The sequence below is a fragment of the Marmota monax genome, unplaced genomic scaffold (genome assembly GCF_021218885.2).
Source record: "Marmota monax isolate L192 unplaced genomic scaffold, Marmota_monax_Labrador192_F-V1.1 WCK01_AAM20220418_F8-fsc00201, whole genome shotgun sequence".
Classification (NCBI taxonomy): domain Eukaryota; kingdom Metazoa; phylum Chordata; class Mammalia; order Rodentia; family Sciuridae; genus Marmota; species Marmota monax.
In genome coordinates, this window is record NW_026695150.1 from 640,550 (window position 1) to 659,698 (window position 19,149).

Below are 19,149 nucleotides of genomic sequence, written 5' to 3' on the forward strand. Positions count from 1 at the left end.
CAACTGTAGAAAATGTTAATTTTCTTTTTTTTTTGTATCAAGGATTTAACCCAGTGCACTTAACCACCGAGCAACATCCCCAGCCCTTTACTAAGTTGCTGAGGCTGCCCTCAAACTTCCAATCCTCCTACCTTAGCCTCTTAAGTCTCTGGGATTACAGGAATGTGCACCACACCTGGTTAGAATATGTTAACTTTCAACAAGCAATGTTTAATTTTTCAACAAAGCTTTGAAGCTTTTTTTTCTCAAATAATTCTTCATTATTATAAATGTTAAAAATATAAATGGGGGTTGGGGTTATAGCTCAATTGGTAAGAGCATTTGCCTTGCATGTGTGAGGCACTGGGTTCGATCCTCAGCACCATATAAAAACAAATAAATAAAATAAAGATTTTATGTCTGTCTACAACCAAGCAAGTATTTGTGTGTGTGTGTGTGTGTGTGTGTGTGTGTATATATATATATATATATATATATATATTAGAGAAATTGATCAAAAGTAGGAATAATTTTTTTTTTAACCAGGCTTACACCTATATAATCCTAGCAACATGAGAGGAGGAGGTAGGAAGACTGCAAGTTCAAGACAAACCTTCAGTAACTTAGTCAGACACTCTTATCAAAATTTTTAAAATAAAATAAAGAACTAGGATGTAGCTATTGGTAAAGTGCCCCTGGTTTATATCACAATTAAAAAAATAAATAGGAAATGCTGTCTTAAAAAATAAATTTTTAAAATATGTAAATTTCTACCATACTCCTCAAAAGTATACAGCTATTTCCCATCTTTCCTATACATTCTACCTAAACCCTAAGAACTTTTAAATCTAGATGGGAATAACAAGTTTTTTTTAAAAAAAGGAGTTAAATTCTAAACTTATAATTGAAAGCTAACAAGCAAAAACTGAGCAACTAACTTGAATTAAATTTCTAATTTCATGACTAGTAAAAAGTAATCAGCTATGTAAAAAGTGCTGTTCATTCATACATAGACAGAAGATTTGGGAAGCTATGAGATATGAATCTGGTAGAGCTCAACCTGTTTCTCAGTGCTAGATTTCCATTGTCTTTTAAAAAGTTGATTTGCTGGATGTAAGCAGTAAAATGTGCTCCTAGCTTCTTTCCCCTCAATATAATCTCTTAAGCCCATCAGCCTCTACTTTGCCTTTTTTTTTTAATACTCATAAGTAAAACTATTTTATTTATTTATATTTTTATTGCTGTATTATTATTGTACATAATGGTGGGATTTGTTGTTACATACTCATATATATTCATGATATAACAATATAATTTGAATAATATCATTCCCCAATATTTTCCTTTACCTTCCCCTCCTCCCTCCTCCTGGTCATTTGCTTCTATTGAGGTCCCTTTGATTTTTCTTGAGAACTCTCCCCACACTTTTATTTATTTATTTTTTTATCGGTTGCTCAAAACATTACAATGATCTTGACATATCATATATCATACATTTGATTCAAATGGGGTATGAATTCTTATTTTTACCACATGTACAAACTGCAGGATCAATTGGTCCATTTTGCATCTAAAGCATTCATTCATTTCTGTACCCAACTAGTACTTACTATGCATTCAGGGAGACTCCTTAAGACTCATCCAACATATAGTCTCCCTGTTTACTTGAGTCAAAACCTTTGATTTTCATGGGACACGGCAATTCTCAAAACTTAAAACCTACACATTTTCTCCTTTTTTACAGTTAGATGTGCCTTGTGGTTGTGACCCATGAGATATGAATCAAACATTTCAGTCAAATAGCTATGTGAACCTTAGGTTCTTTGAAATAAATATAATTCAGTAGGAGAGAAGGTCCTTTTTGATTCCTTAGACTGATGCCCTAAACACTGAAATAACAGTTGGAACTCCAACATTACCTTAGATCATGAGATGACCTTGAAGATAACTTGCGCTCTAAGAATGGAGAACTTTCAGAGACTGGATCTTATTGATACTGTGTAGCATCCTAGAGGGCTTCAATCCCTCACTACTGACTTCTGTCTTATAGAGACAGAAGTAAACTTTTAAATTATTTTTTTCCTATTACACCTGACTGAATATAACCTAAGTTAATGCATGTAACTATGTACCAAACAATTTCCTGATAGATAATAATAATATATATAAAATGCAGTGTATATTTTATATATTACTATATATTATATAGCACATATAATACAAAGAGAGAATTGAAGGGGAATATGTAACATATCAACAATCTCAGTATAGCATGATAAAACAGAGAATAGAGGATATAGAGGATTGTTACCTAAGTCAATGTAGGAGTAGGATCAAGCAAGAGAAGTTACAGAAGATCTATCAGGAGATGATGTATAAACTGAGTTTTAAAGTGAGTAGATTCAACATGGATGAACTAATGAAGGACATTATTCTAAGTGAATTAAGCAACTTATAAAAAGACAAAAGCAATATGATTCCTCTTTTTATGAAATGAAATATCTAGAGTGGTCATATCATAATGTATAATAACAAAATGGTGTTTGCCAAGAATTGAGAGAAGAAGCAAAAAGGTCATTTAATGGCTACAGAGTCTCAGTTTTGCAAGATGAAAATGTTCTGAAGGTTGCCTGCACAACATGAATGTACTTAACACTACTAAATTGTACATTTAAAATGGTTAGGATTAAAAAAAATGGTTAGGATGGTATGTTTTATGTTACGTGTATTTTTGCCACAATTTAAAAACAAAGTGAGAGCTGGGTGCAGTGGTGCATACCTGTAATCCCAGAGGCTTGGGAGGTTGAGACAGGAGGATCACGAGTTCAAAGCCAGCCTCAGCAATAGCAAGGCGCTAAGCAACTCAGTGAGACCCTATGTTTAAATTAAACACAAAATAGGGCTGGGGAAGTGGTTGAGTGGTCCTGAGTTCATTCCTCAGTCCAAAAAAAAAAAAAAAAACAAAGTGAGTAGAAAATAGAATGGATTTGAAAACAGTTTGACTTGATAAGACCCTGCTTCTCGCTCTAGCCTCACCTGAGACCTCACTCCCAATCAGTGCTTCTGATGCACTAACCTTTCTTTCAGGTCCTTAAACCCTTTCCGCTGGCTCTTACTTTAGGGCCCAAGATTTATATAAATTGTTAGCCTTAAGTCCTCTGTTCCACACTAATCTTTCCTTCCTTCCCAACCATTTCTTTGCTTCCTATATCTCTTCAAAGGATATCTCAAAACTCTCCAGAAAGACATTCGCAAAACTGTCCAGTCTCAATTAAAATGTTATAAAAATATATTCTTTATTTTTCCTTCTTACCATTTACCACAGTTGATGATTGCACATTATCTGGTTAATATATATCTACCATATTTTATGAAGAAGTCATGGGCAAATTCTTTTTTTCTGTTTACTATCATATCACCAACACTAGCAGCATAGGAAAGTGCCAATAAAGCCAATCAAATAGAGCTTCTAATCCATCTGAAGTTGTTATTTGGATATAAAGAACAATGGACTAATAGGAAGGAGAGAACTAACAATACAACTGAAATTTTTTCACATGATTTTTGAGAATATAAAGTCTATAGTATTATTGGCAAAACTAACAATTATCACTATCAAATAGTTTTTAAAACTTCATTACTTAAAGAAACTCAGAGGTATTTAATAATTCATAAATTGCTATCTTTGCTGTATTTCTGTCTTTGCTTACCTTCCTTTAAAATACAAATTTTTAAAAACATACCACCTGCTTTGTTATTATCAATGCTTTACATTTGAACAGCAGTTTTCAAAATGCTTTTGCAAATCTCACATGATCCACTACCTTAAGAGTTAAGTTTCTAAGGTTGACAGAAGATCAAGAAGATTTAGCTAGGATGATTCCCCAAACTAGAAATAGAAGGTACATTTTTCTGAATCATAATCTAGCACTCATATTACCTTCAGAAAGAAACACAGAATTTTAAAGGGGTATATTTTTAAATTAGTTTTTAAAAACTTCTTGGTTATTATAGAATGTGTAATTTCCTAAAATTCAGTCTTTTTAAAGTAGTGTGCTGTAACATAGAACTTTCAACTTCACACTAGCAAAAAACAAACAAACAAAAAACTCAAAGATATATTCTAACAAGTTTCTAGTATCTTTGGTTAATATGTATTTAGTAAATTAATCACTTAATAACATTACCTTAACTTTATCAAAAACCCATGTATCCAGTTTTGTTGCATCATCAGCACCAAAATCCTCTCTTTCAGCATCATAGCTGTAAGTATAAACATGGTCTCCACTAGCACCTAAAAAATAAATTGGGAAAAAAATAAATTTTTTAATAAATCTCATAAAAAATTGATAATCATTTAAAGAATTTTTAAATTTTTTTTTTCTATTTTTGGAGACTAGACCTCATTATGTTACCCAGGCTGACCTAAAACTCCTGGACTCAAATGATCCTCCTGCCTGGGCATTCCAAGGGCTGGGATTAAAGGTATGCACATCGATATCCAGTTCCATTTAAAGATTTTTTATGAGTAACCAGAAATATTTTATAAAGCACTTTGTTTATGATAAATACAGAAGGGAGGAATAATTAGCATGAAGCTATGTTATGTGCCCTGGAATACACTATATACTTTTACATTTTTTGTCCTCCTACTAATTTATCCTAATTTTACAGATACATTACTTGTAAGTAGTCAACTTGTCAAAGTCAACATTTTAATATGCAATAAAACAACAACAAAAAGCAACAGTTTCTCTCTCTTTAAGGGTTAAACTATTCAAAAAATATGTGCCTCTTAGGATGTTAAAATCTAAAATAGATGAAGAACCTTTCTAACACAAGAAAAAATTCAAATATTTCAATTTTCTTATTAATAGACTGTATTTTCTCAATAAAAGGGAATAAATAACTGCTTATTGCCAGTTTGAAGAGATCAACAAATTATTAATCATATAGACTTGCAAGACTTTATTAAGAATCTAAAACTAATTTCTGGGATAGACAGGCTCTTACAGATCTTAAGGGAGAGAAGTAACAAAGTAATGACAATATCTATAATATCAGTTTAGCTATAATGACTCTCTTCCTCTGTTTAGTCATTCTACTTCACACATCCCAAATAAAGAGACTTGAATGAGTTGGCTAGTTATCATAAGAGAAATGGAACATTTCTCATAGACTATGTTTGATATAGGCACTGGTCCCCCTTATCAACTGTAGCCAGGGTAGTGGCTTAACTTTGTAAAGCATATCAACTTAATCTGCTCTCACCACTGCTAGCTCCTCTAAAACCTAAACTGCTTCCCAACAAGGGAAATATATTAATGGCTGAACTATTTTGGCCTGCTCAGTATAATATTCTATGAATATCATATATTAAATTCTGAATATAGATTTTTGCTTTCTGAACACAAAATAATCTTCAGTAGTTCCAAATATTATAATTATATCTATGGCTAAGTATCATGTTATAAATCTTTCCATTAAGTAAAATAATTAATCATTCTGCTTTCCATAAAAGATAATGATGTAGCCGGGTGTGGTGGCGCTCGCCTGTAATCCCAGTGGCTCAGGAGGCTGAGAAAGGAGAATCACGAGTTCAAAGCCAGCCTCGGGAATGGTGAGGCGCTAAGCAATTCTGTGAGATCCTGTCTCTAAATTAAATACAAAATAGGGCTGGGGATGTGGCTCAATGGTCGAGTGCCCTCGAGTTCAATCCCTGGTACCAAAAAGAAAGCAATGACATGAAGTTCATCCAACTGATTTTAGAAAATAATATAATAAATTTTCTGATCAAGAGATATCGTAGTACTTGCAGATTTGTGCACAAGAACAAATGCAACAAATCCAAATGTCATATTTCAAGTTAGCAAATCGAATATATGGCATTCCAATAGGCTAAAAGCCATTAATGCCATATATATCAAATGTCAACACATACGCTATAATTAATAAATTAAAATAGGAATAATAAATTTTAACCCTTAAATCTTTATTTGAATATCTATTAATTTCTTTTAACAATTTATTGAAATTTAATGAAGCATATATTAACATTATCATAATGAAGCTATGTGACAAATATGTGGCTAAATGTCTCACATGAATTATCTAATTTAATCCTAAAAACAAACATATGAGGTAGAAATTATTGAGATTACAGGCCAAAAGTGGTAGTGCACACTTATAATCCTAGCAGCTTGGGAGACTGACGCAGGAGGACCTTGAGTTCAAAACCAGCCTCAGCAACTTAGCAAGGCCCTAAGCAATTCAGCAAGATTGATCTTTAAATAAAATACAAAAAAAAAACTAAACAAACAAACAACAACAACAAAAAAACAGGCTGGGGATGTGGCTCAGTGGTTAAGTGACTCAGGTTCAATCCCCAGTACCAAAAAAAAAAAAAAAAAAGATTACATATAAAGGAAAATAAGCTTACAAAGGTTATCTAACTTACCCAAGATTATAGAGTTGTTAAATAACAGGCATCTATACCATTTCACTGAATTCAAACTACTATATAACAGTATCATGTGCTAATATTTCAAATATAAGAAAGATCACTGTCAATGAAACTGGCATATCTATCCAATGTAATATAAATCCCTATTTCAGAGATATTTAAAATAAGAAAACATGTCTGAAAACCAATAAATGCAGAAATATATTTAAAAACATACTATTTTATTATTTATTTGTCACCTGAGAAAATATAATCAATGGCTCTCTTACCTTTGGCAAACATAGGTAAAATATCTGGGCTTCCCCAGCTCCATGTGTACTTGCTTTCATTAAAAAGAGAATCAAATTCTACAGGATTTTCCTTCCATCCTTAGGTAATCGAGAAAAAAGGCAAGCAATAAGGGTAATAACTACATGGTAAAAGAAGCCCCCAAAGATGTAGTCTTCAAATAATACCATTAATTGAAGAACAAATACAAAACTAAAATAGATTTTATATTATGCATATTGTATCACTATTTTAAAAAAATCTAACAATAGATAATCAACTTTTTTCTAAAACATAAAAGCACTTTTGAACTCTTAAAAGTTAACTCTAGAAAAATCACACATTCATCCAACTACTCAGGATGATGAAAAACTAAAGTTTAATTCCAGAATCAATATCAGTATGTGTTCATGTGAATAAAGCATGCTAAAAAACACTTATCAAAAGTATCTGAAAACAGACTTTTCACTTTATGACATAATTGATTAAAAAAAGGAATATTTATATGATAAGTGTTTCATTTAATAAAACTGTCTAAACAGACAATACCTTTGGCAACTGCACTGACATCTTCATAAAACCCAGCTATCATGGCTACATGACCCGGCCGAGATTCTGTTGGCACACGTGTATGAGATATACCCCAGCTGCCCTCATGCATTATGATACTCCTAAAAGATAAGGGAGACAAACAGTTAACATAGACTATCATTAATTACACTCATAAGTCATTATAAAAATACGACAAATACAGAAGGAATCAAACCAAAAGTAGTGGTAGGGTGCTGACCTTGGTTTGATCCCCACTACCATGAAAACACCAAGAGTTGAGATTTAAGAAGGAAAGGAATCTTTCAAAACCCAGCCAAGCCTATTTCTAGCCCTCCCACCAGCTCATTGCAGTAGCATGAGTGAGCCCAGGCGAGACAAAGAAACACTCAATTACAGAACAGAATCACAAGAAAAAATATACCACTAATGTTTTTTTTGTGTGTGTGGGTTGTTCAAAACATTACAAATTTCTTGACATATCATATTCCACACTTTGATTCAAGTGGGTTATGAACTCCCACCTTCACCCCATACACAGATTGCAGAATCACATCAGTTACACATCCATTGATTTACATATTGCCATACTAGTGTCTGTTGTGCTCCTCTGCCTTTCCCATCCTCCACCCTCCACCACTAATGTTTTAAGCCACAAAATACTATGATGGTTTGTTACATACAAATAACTGATAAAAATTGTATTATTATTTCAATGTTAAATTTTATTTAATGTTACGATAGTATTGTCGTTATTTGAGAGTAAGTCCTTGTTCTTTTATTTATTTATTTTTGTACCAGGGATTAAATCCACGGCACTTAACTACTGAACCATGTCCCCAGCCCTTTTTAAATTTTTTTTTTTTTCTGAGACAGGGTCTTGCTAAGTTGCTTAGTGCATTACTAAGTTTCTGAGCCTGGCCTTGAATTTGGAATCCTCCTGCCTCAGCCTCCCAAGTCACTGGGATTATAGGTGTACATCTCTACACCCAGCTGTTCTTATTCTTAAGAAATGTATGTTGAACTGTTAAGGAATGAAGTATTACAATATATTACTTTCAAATTGCTCAGGAAAAAATATTTAAAAATTGGGCATACGCAAATGCATATCTCTGTCTGAATATGTTAGAAGACAATGCAATATTTAAAAAGTTAAAAACAATATTTTTTTTAATTGCACATCAATTTATTTTTATAAAGGATTCAGTTTGCTTTACACAGTATAAATGTGACTCAGGGTCCTCTAGGGTATTCAGTTAGTGGTAAATGTTATGAAGAGAAAAATAATTAGTAGAGTTTTGATTCACCTGTGAATATAGAAAGTTAAAAGGCAAAACTAGGACTTGAATCCAGTTTTTTTCTTTATTGAAATATTCTTATTTTTGAAATACTTTTGGTACCAACTGAGAATTCACTTAATAAGACACTTCAATTTGTAATGAAATGTCTTGGCTTTCCTCTATTTGTAATGACAGTATAAATTATTTTTATCTCAAAATACTTGGAAGGAAAAAGAAATTAATTCAAATGATTATGTCAATAAAACATTGTTAAATTTTTGAGATCATACATTTTGGAATCTGGGTTAATGAAAAATATTTTTATTATTTAAATTAGTTAAAAACAATATTAAACTAACTTAAAGATATACAGTTGTTCATCATATAAACTTTTTTTTTTTCTTTTTGAGGTCAAACCCAGGACCTTGCACATGTTAGACAAGCACTCTGACACTGAGTTACAACCTTTATTTTCATTCTTATTTTTATTTTTAGACAGGGTATTGGTAAGTTGCCAGGCTGGCTTCAAACTTGCATCCTCCTGCGTTAGTCTCCCAAATAGGTGGGGATACAGGTGTGTGCCACCACACTTGATCCAATATGTAATCCTTTAACTTCTGTGCAGTTAAAACATTGTTAAAAAAAATTAAGGGGAGAAGAAATGTGATAATCCTAATTAGGAGTTAAATTATATTCCTATTTAAGATTAAAACAAGAAATTCTTTTGCTAAAATGTATCAATATTATTTAAGTTGTATTACAGTGATTGACAAAATGTGAGAAGAAAGCAAAACCACCCTAGATGCTATTACTGGTAGAAGGCCGGCAGAGCAACAAATTATATAACAGTAAACATACCAATAACACATTTGATAATGTTTTAAAATCATTATATTCTGAAGAACAATACTTATAATTATTGGTTTATGTTATTTAAACATTGACTAATCTCACAATAAAACCAGAAACCATACATAATAAGGAAATGGTTTAAAAACCACTGGATTGAATACGAGAAATAGTCTTTCACTTTTTGAGTTATACAATGAAAACTAGAATAAAACAAATGGGTTAGTATTAAGAAATCTGGATATTTATATTCAAGAACATTAATTAGATTTTTCATTAGATCATTTTATACCTTCTCCACCCGCCACCCCTGCCCAACTAGGGATTGAATCCTGGGCACTTTACAATTGAATTACATCTGCAGCTTTCCCCCCTTTTTTTGAGACAGTGATGCATTAGGTTGCCAAGGCTGGCCTCAACTTGTGATCATCCCGTCTCAGCCTCCTGAGTGAGTGGGATTACTGGTATGTACCACCATGCAGGGTTTATATCAGATTTTCAAAAAATAAAATCTTTCAAAAACCATTTTAGAAGAAGTTACAAGATTTCTGAAGTTATAAATATACAATGGCATGCAATACAGAATTCACAAACTGTTTGAGCCTTTGACTTTAAGCGTTTCCTTTAATAAGACCCAAACCAGAAACAAGTGCTACCAGAAAAAAAAAAAACTTTTTTCTTATAAACCAGTATATATGTACCTTAAGAATCTTAGGAAATGGATATAGCTCAGTGATAGAGTATATGCTTAGCATGTGGGAGGTACTGCATAAAATCCCCAGGACCACAGGGAAAAAATGAAATAAGTTATATATCTCTTTTCTTTGGAAACTAGGAAATTCACACAAATACATTATCCAAATGTTATACATTTTTGTATACTGTAACCATAGTCTGCTCTTATTTTCCTATTACTATTTCCTTGTTGACCTAAGTGGCTCATTTATGTGTTTTTATTCTTTATTATATTATGCATTTCCCTGAGCCACTATACATTTGTTTCTGGAAATTCAACAAAGCATTCAAGATCATTCCTTCTTCCAGGAGTCAACAAATAATTGCCTGTTTATATTCTAAAAACTGGAGATAAAATGGCATGTAATTCCTGGCCCTCGTAGAACTTGCACAATTATAAGTACTATAATAAAAATAAAATAAAACACGGTAAAGGGATAGAAAATAATGATGACAGTTAGGGATGGGTGAAGGTAGAGTATTTTAAGAGAAATTTCCTCTTGACTTTGATTTTTAATCTGTCCACAACAGCATTAGGAAGGGTTATTGAGGTGTTTGCCACTAATCAGAAAAAGAAAAAATATTTATTAGGAGCCTCATAGGTCAAAAAATTAAAATATATTTCAAAACCACTCAATAATTAATAATTCATTAATATTTATACCTGTCATTATTTTTAAAATGAAAACAAAAACCTGCAGTCTTATTTTTTGAAGAAAAAGATAATACCATGAGCTAAGAGCCAGGTTTGGGAAATAAGGACACATTAACAAAAGCAACTAAGGCCACATTTTTTTTTTTTTTTTAAAGATAGTATCTTGCTGTATTGCCCAAGCTGGCCTCCAACTCTTGAGCCTAAGCCATCCTCATCCTCAGTCTTTTAAGTAGTTAGTACTACAGGTGTGAACCACCATGCCTGGCTAAGGTGCCTGCCTAAGGCACATGTGTCAATTCACATGACATCAGCTTCTACAATAGTAAAAATAACACCTACAAAGAATTGGCATTATAGTGATAATCTATAAGACATTATAGATAAAACTGGCATTATAGTGAACAAGTGCTCTATTCTCTTACTGTTTATCTCACTACCTTTGCACCCAATGTAAGATAAACAGTAAGATATTTTACTGTTTAATAAAACTCAGGATAATATTTCTAAGAGATATCGCTGTACCAGTTGACAAATTTACCTAATAAATGGTGCTCTTGAATTTCCATTTTCATCTAATTCATAAAGTGAATCTGCTCGAAGGCCATCAGCAACAAACAGCACTAATCTTCTTGCTGGAGGTGGCAATGGTGTAAACTGAGGAGTCATTCCATGAACCAAAGGAGATGTAAAATAAATGTCAAAGATGGAGGCAAAGAACACAAAATGTACAAGCAATCCCAAAGTAAAGAACAGCAGCATATCTGGTGTAACTAATTAATCTTCAAGAAAAACTGAAAGAGAACAAAATTAACTAGTGTAAATCTTAATGCAATCATAGGTATTTCCACATATTTTAATGACTACAAACAAATCAAACATATATCTTACAATATTATTTATATAACTCACAACTTCCTTTCATTTATGCTGGTAACAATAAACATTAATGAGAGATAATACTGAAATAAAATATATGATAAAGTACACCTAAGCAAAAAGAAAAAGTTCAAGTATAATAAGTAATTAGGACTAATAAACTATTTATAATAAATTTAAGTACATTCTAAAACACAAAATTTAACATAGGATCAAAGAACAAAGAATTAAATCAATCCTAAAATAAGTTAGGATTCAGTCAAATCAAATCCTACATAATATGAAACAACTCATGCTCCTTTTGGTTGACCATATGACAACTGTTGCTATTCTGAGAATTTTATTTTAATTAATCCATAAATATTTAAATGTTTTGAGTTTAATTTTTTTTTTTTTTTTAACTTTGGTAATTAGCTCAAGGTCCTCTGGCTCTCTTGACTATCAACAAATTGGGCAGAAAACATGGATTCTATTCATTTAGCTGAGTCATTTGTAGGAAGTTAAAAAAAAATGTGCTTCACTAATCTCTAGAATATGTAAAGAACTCAAAAATCTTAACACCAAAAAAACAAATAACCCAATCAATAAATGGGCCAAGGAACTGAACAGAAACTTCACAGAAGAAATACAATTGATCAACAAATATATGAGAAAGTGTTCAACATCTCTAGCAATTAGAGAAATGCAAATCAAAACTAAGATTTCATCTCACTCCTGTCAGCATGGCAACAATCAAGACTACAGGACATGATAAACGTTGGCAAGGACGTGGTGAAAAAGGCACACTCATACATTGCTGGTGGAACTGCAAATTGGTGCATCCAATATGGAAAGCAGTATGGAGATTCCTTGGAAAACTGGGAATGGAACCACCATTTGACCCAGTTATCCCACTCCTTGGTTTATATCCAAAAAACTTAAAAATAGCATACTACAGTGATGCAGCCACATCAATGGCAGTACAATTCACAACAACTAAATTGTGGAACCAACCCAGATACCTTTCAGTAGATGAATGGATAAAGAAACTGTGGAATAAATAATACACAATGGAATATAACTCAGCATTAAAAGAGAATAAAATCATGGCATTTACAAGTAAGTGGATGGAGTTACAGAATATAATGCTAAGTGCAGTAAGCCCATCCCAAAAAACCAAATGCAGAATGTTTCTCTGATATAAGGAGGGGTGGGCAGCATGGGAGGAACAGACTACTTTAGATAGGGCAAAGTGGAGCAAGGGGAAGGGAGAGGGTATGGGCATAGGAAAAATGGTGGAATGAGACAAACATCATTACCTTAAATACATGTATGAAAACACAAATGCTGTGACACTACTTTGTGTACAACCAGAGACAAAAAATTGTGCACTATTTGTATAATATGAATTGAATTACATTCTGCTGTCTATATAACAAATTAGAATAAATAAAATTAAAAAAATATATATAACACAAATTAAAAAAAGAAGAAAAAATATGCCTCAGAAACTTTGCATTTATTAAGGAATATTTTATTTCCCCAAATTAATTTAAAAAAAGTCACATGATTCATTCAATAAAAATGTTCTGTGTACACAGTGTGCACAATTGTGTGTTAGGGTACTGCAGAGAAGAGAAAAAAGGTCAAAGGTTTGATGAATTTACAAATACTAAGGAAAGAAAAGTCAGCAAAGTGAAACATTTAAACAATACTGTAAGACAATATGCCATTACACTGCCAAGATCAAACCATCTGTAGGAATATTTTTCAAATTCGTCCATAATTTGTTTTTGTTGATGAATCTCTGCATATTAAGAAAAAAATCACTTAAATTTGTCTTACTTGCAGCAAGCAGCATTTGTCACATATAGTGAGCCTGGGCTGAAAGACAAGATCTTATTCTTCCTGGCCTGAATAATCATCACATCATGGAAAGAAAGGATGGCAAAAATATCCTGCAAAAACAAAAGAGACACTGGAAAAGGACTTATCAAAGACAAACACCTCAAAAAATAAAATAAAATGTAAGAAAAAAGAGTCCAACTACCAGCTACTTTTTTTCCTGAGAGAACAATTAAACATCAAAGATAATCTGCAAAGTATAAAAAGTGAGTAGATGGTATTTTGCCATGTATGACAATACTCTTTTGAGTAAATGTTTGCTTCTTTACTAGTATATATGAGCTTCAAGTATATTGTAAGCACCATGTTTTAATGTTATTCTAAATATTTATAAGATAAAATCATTGCAGTAAGTTTAGAAAATTACATAAAATTATCTGATTCTACCATCTGAAAAAAAATCTGTTTTCTTATAATTTTTATCCTATCCACATTTTTACAGAGGCACATAATTTTAATGGTAGATTTTTCCTGGTATACATTTAGCATATCTTTTTATTGGTATATTATGATTATATATAATAGTGGGATTTATTGTGACATATTCACACATGCACATAATTTGATCAATTTAATTCCCTAGCCTTTTCCTTCCCCTCTTCCCTCCTCCTGATCCCCTTCCTCAATTCTACTGGTCTCCTTCGTAATTTCATTAGGTCCCTTTTTTAAAAAAAATTTTTTTTCTAACTTCCACAAAAGAAAACATATGATCCTTGACTTTCTGAGTCTGGCTTATTTCTTCAACATCATGCTCTCCAGTTCCATTCACTTTACTGCAAATGACTCAATTTCATTCTTTATGGCCGAATAAAACTCCATTGTATATACATACACCACATTTTGTAAATTCACCTGCTGACAGACAAAGAGTCTGGTTCCATAACTTGGCTATTGTGAACTGAACTGCTATAAATATGGGTGTATGCATGTATTACTATAGCAACATAAGTATATCCTAAAAATCAAACTCTTACAACATATTAATTACCCTCAACATTCTCCATTGAATGGGGGCTTATTCATTTTCCTAATTACTCCTATATGGATAAGCACTGAAATGTTTTTCCCATTTTTCACTATTAAAAATTATCAATGTGATTAATTTAAATTTATATGTAATTTTTATGTCCTAATGTTTGATACATGTCAGATTAAGTGTTAAGATACTACCTATACATGTAGTCACTGAGTCAAAAACCTATGAGCAGGGCTGGGGTTGAGGCTCAGTGGCAGAGCACTTGCTTAGCATGTGTGAGGCACTGGGTTTGATTCTCAGCACCACATATAAATAAATAAATAAATAAATGTCCATGAACAACTAAAAATATATTTTTAAAAAAACCTATGTGCATCTTTAAGGCTATTGATATACTAAATATGGGAAAAATTTTTTCAGTTGAATATCGATTTTCCTAATGGTAAATTAAGTAACTCATCGATATAGACTTCATTTGCTTATCTGACAGCTTCCTAAAGAAAAAGCTATCACTCCAAGTATACCATCTCTCACCTGAACCACCTAAAAATGCTCCCAGAGCTCTCCCCATAGAGACTGACTCTTTTCTGATCTATTTCTTGCCATTAGCCATAGTATTACTTTTTAAATGCCAATCTGTACATCTCACCCCTTGTATAAACCCTGTAGTGTCTCTCCCCCTACTAATCAACACTATAAAGGTTTTACAGGGACTGGTCTCTGCTTCATTTTCTAACCTTGCTTCAAAGCACTTTCCATTGCTCTAGGGTTATCTCACCTCACTAGTCTTCTTTAGTTTCTTCAAACATTCCATGCTCCCCAATGCTGTGAGACCTTCATAGATAAAATTTCTCTTCATAGAATGACCAACCTATCCTCCACCCTCTCTCACTCCACTGTCTCCTAATATCTTCTTTCAAGGCTTACTTCCTCAGGGATTGTGCAGGCTTAAGTCAGAAGTCAAAATCTTGTTAGTAATTATATAACTGTGTCTTTGACTATTTGGATTAATGTCTATCTCTGCCACTTAACTATAATTCCATGACAGCAGGTCCAGGCTTCATTAGCATCCATCACAGTCCTAAATACTTAGTAAGGACTCAGAGGGTTGCTGAATAAATTGTTTAGGATTACCATTTCAAAGCTAAGTGCAATATGCTGTATATCCACTAGAGGATGCCTTGCTCCTCTTTTTGAGCCTCCCAAACAGGACCTGTGAAGGTTCTTCCAAAACAAAAAGCTCAACATTTTATGCTTAAGTAATTTATTACACATAAAAGTGAAGCGACTGAAAAATATTCACATACTACTTATTATTGCAATATTATTACACAATATTTCTCTTTAGAGAGGATCACATTTGATTCAGACTTTTTGAAATATAAAGCTGTTTGCCATGAATTGTTTGGAAACCTCCAAAATGAATATATAATTATTATTTAAAAGGACATACCCAGCTAGAGAGGATGGCACATGCCTGTAATCCCAGCAGCTTTGGAGGCTTAGGCAGGAAAACTGCAAGTTCGAAGCCAGCCTCAGCAATTTAGAGAAGCCCTAAGCAAACTTAGGGAGATCCTGTCTCAAAATAAAAAAAAGGGCTGGAGATGTTGCTCAATGGTTAAGTGGCCCTGGGTTCAATCTCTGGTACCAAAAAATTAAACAAATAAAATAAAAGGACATATCCACGTAACAGTAAAGTTACCTAGCTTATACTTGTGGAATGCAAATAATAAAACTTTTGATATTACTAAAACTTTAAATCAACCAAAACTTGCATTCAGAATGTTACTTGTGGTTATTGTAGGACATTTAAAACCAAAACATCATTTTTAACATTAAATGACTGAAGTACTTAGAAATTTTCACTGCTAATGTACAAATTTCAATGATTACTCTTATTATTCAGGTGAAACATCAGCTGTAAAATTCTAGATTAATGCAAATCTAAGTAGAGAGAAAATTTCCCAACAGTATTAATAATAAGTTATGATAGCAATCAGAAATTAATATTCCAGTGTGTGCTAATTATACATTTTCAGTTTATCAGTAAACCTCTACATGTGGTAGGAGGGAAAATGTACCTACTGTAAAATTGGCTAGTTGATTCGTGAAGGGCTTATACAGTCATATAAACAAATCCATGATTACAGGATAGGAATCAGAAGCGGGAAACCAGATTTGTATGGGAAATCAGTCATGAAAGAATTTCTATACTCACCTTCTTATAACTCTCTTAGGAAACATTTCAAATCTATTTTTAACTGTGCTTTAAAAACTCAGACCTGAAATTAAAACTATTCCTTCTTTTAGTCCTACTGACTTAATTGCTTTTCCAAGTTTTAGTTGCCAAAAATTCTTTGTTTTTAAAAACTTTCAAATGCCCACATTTAACAATTGTTGGTATTTACTAATATTTCATTAATTAATAACTGACCAAAGTAACAACATTTACTGAAAACCAGTGACGAGAGCATTCACAATTCTCCATACATATTTTCAATATTTATCTTGATAGATATGCGAGTCAGGCTGAGAGAAGTTTGGTTTAACTTTTTTGAAGGTCCCACCTTAAATAATGGGTGGAATTGAGATTTAAATTTGGATCTTCTATTTGATAAACACAATTCTCTTCAGGAACCCCAAGTGTAGAAAATTTCTAAAATTCCCCATTATAGAAATGGAAATATTGTATGTGAACAGTTTCTAACCAGGCCCTTCCCACACCATTGACTAATTCTCCATTCCTACATTCTGGAAATTGGTTCAAATTTTAATCTCTCTGGCAAATGCAATTAAAATAAGAATCAGCAATGCCAATCAAAATCCCAACGGCATTTCTTGTAGAAATAGAGAAAGCAATCATGAAATTCATATGGAAAAATAAAAGACCCAGAATAGCAAAAACAATGCTAAGCAGGAAGTGTGAATCAGGCGGTATAGCTATACCAGACTTCAAACTATACTACAGAGCAATAGTAACAAAAACAGCATGGTACTGGTACCAAAACAGGCGGGTGGACCAATGGTACAGAATAGAGGACACAGAAACCAATCCACAAAACTACAACTACCTTATATTTGATAAAGGGGTTAAAAGCATGCAATGGAGGAAGGATAGCATCTTCAACAAATGGTGCTGGGAAAACTGGAAATCCATATGCAACAAAATGAAACTGAATCCCTTTCTCTCGCCATGCACAAAAGTTAATTCAAAATGGATCAAGGAGCTTGATATCAAATCAGAGACACGCCGTCTGATAGAAGAAAAAGTTGGCTACGATCTACATACTGTGGGGTCGGGCTCCAAATTCCTCAATAGGACACCCATAGCACAAAAGTTAATAACTAGAATCAACAAATGGGACTTACTCAAACTAAAAAGTTTTTTCTCAGCAAAAGATACAATAAGAGAGGTAAATAGAGAGCCTACATCCTGGGAACAAATCTTTACTCCTCACACTTCAGATAGAGCCCTAATATCCAGAGTATACAAAGAACTCCAAAAATTAGACAATAAGAGAACAAACAACCCAATCAACAAATGGGCCAAGGACCTGAACAGACACTTCTCAGAGGAGGACATACAATCAATCAACAAGTACATGAAAAAATGCTCACCATCTCTAGCAGTCAGAGAAATGCAAATCAAAACCACCCTAAGATACCATCTCACTCCAGTTAGATTGGCAGCCATTAGGAAGTCAAACAACAACAAGTGCTGGCGAGGATGTGGGGAAAAGGGTACACTTGTACATTGCTGGTGGGACTGCAAATTGGTGCAGCCAATTTGGAAAGCAGTATGGAGATTTCTTGGAAAGCTGGGAATGGAGCCACCATTTGACCCAGCTATTCCCCTTCTCGGTCTATTCCCTAAAGACCTAAAAAGAGCATGCTACAGGGACACTGCTACATCGATGTTCATAGCAGCACAATTCACAATAGCAAGACTGTGGAACCAACCTAGATGCCCTTCAATAGATGAATGGATAAAAAAAATGTGGCATTTATACACAATGGAGTATTACTCTGCATTAAAAAATGACAAAATCATAGAATTTACAGGGAAATGGATGGCATTAGAGCAGATTATGCTAAGTGAAGCTAGCCAATCCCTAAAAAACAAATGCCAAATATCTTCTTTGATATAAGGAGAGTAACTAAGAACAGAGTAGGGTCGAAGAGCATGAGAAGAAGATTAACATTAAACAGAGATGAGAGGTGGGAGGGAAAGGGAGAGAGAAGGGAAATTGCATGGAAATGGAAGGAGACCCTCAGAGTTATACAAAAGTACATACAAGAGGAAGTGAGGGGAAAGGGAAAAATAATACAAGGGCGACAAATGAATGCCAGTAGAGGGGGCAGAGAGCGAAGAGGGGAGGGGAGGGGGGATAGTAGAGGATAGGAAAGGCAGCAGAACACAATAGACACTAGTATGGCAATATGTAAATCAATGGATGTGTAACTGATGTAATTCTGCAATCTGTATATGGGGTAAAAATGGGAGCTCATAACCCACTTGAATCAAAGTGTGAAATATGATATATCAAGAACTATGTAATGTTTTGAACAGCCAACAATAAAAAATTTTAAAAAATAAAATAAGAATCAGCAATCCTGTTTGCTAAGAAATAAGTAA

The 19,149-nt window shown here is 33.1% G+C and overlaps 1 protein-coding gene across 7 annotated transcripts in view; it reads right to left on the bottom strand.

Moving 5' to 3' along the window:
* Positions 1-19,149, bottom strand: part of Pign (phosphatidylinositol glycan anchor biosynthesis class N) — a 118,553-nt gene that overhangs the window by 97,927 nt on the left and 1,477 nt on the right. For 6 of the 7 annotated variants that reach the window (XR_006848153.2, XR_006848152.2, XR_009225289.1 and 3 more), the window contains exons 2-6: positions 13,478-13,590; positions 11,316-11,568; positions 7,259-7,380; positions 6,712-6,810; positions 4,167-4,273 (exon numbers count right to left, since the gene is read on the bottom strand). Coding sequence is in view for 4 of the 7 variants with exons in the window: in XM_046428196.2 (XP_046284152.1) it covers positions 4,167-4,273; positions 6,712-6,810; positions 7,259-7,380; positions 11,316-11,536 (549 nt within the window). In the remaining 3 variants the exon portion in view is untranslated. Of the gene's footprint in view, positions 1-4,166; positions 4,274-6,711; positions 6,811-7,258; positions 7,381-11,315; positions 11,569-13,477; positions 13,591-15,966; positions 16,089-19,149 lie in introns of all 7 variants that reach the window. The other variant, XM_058573854.1, reaches the window with a different exon arrangement.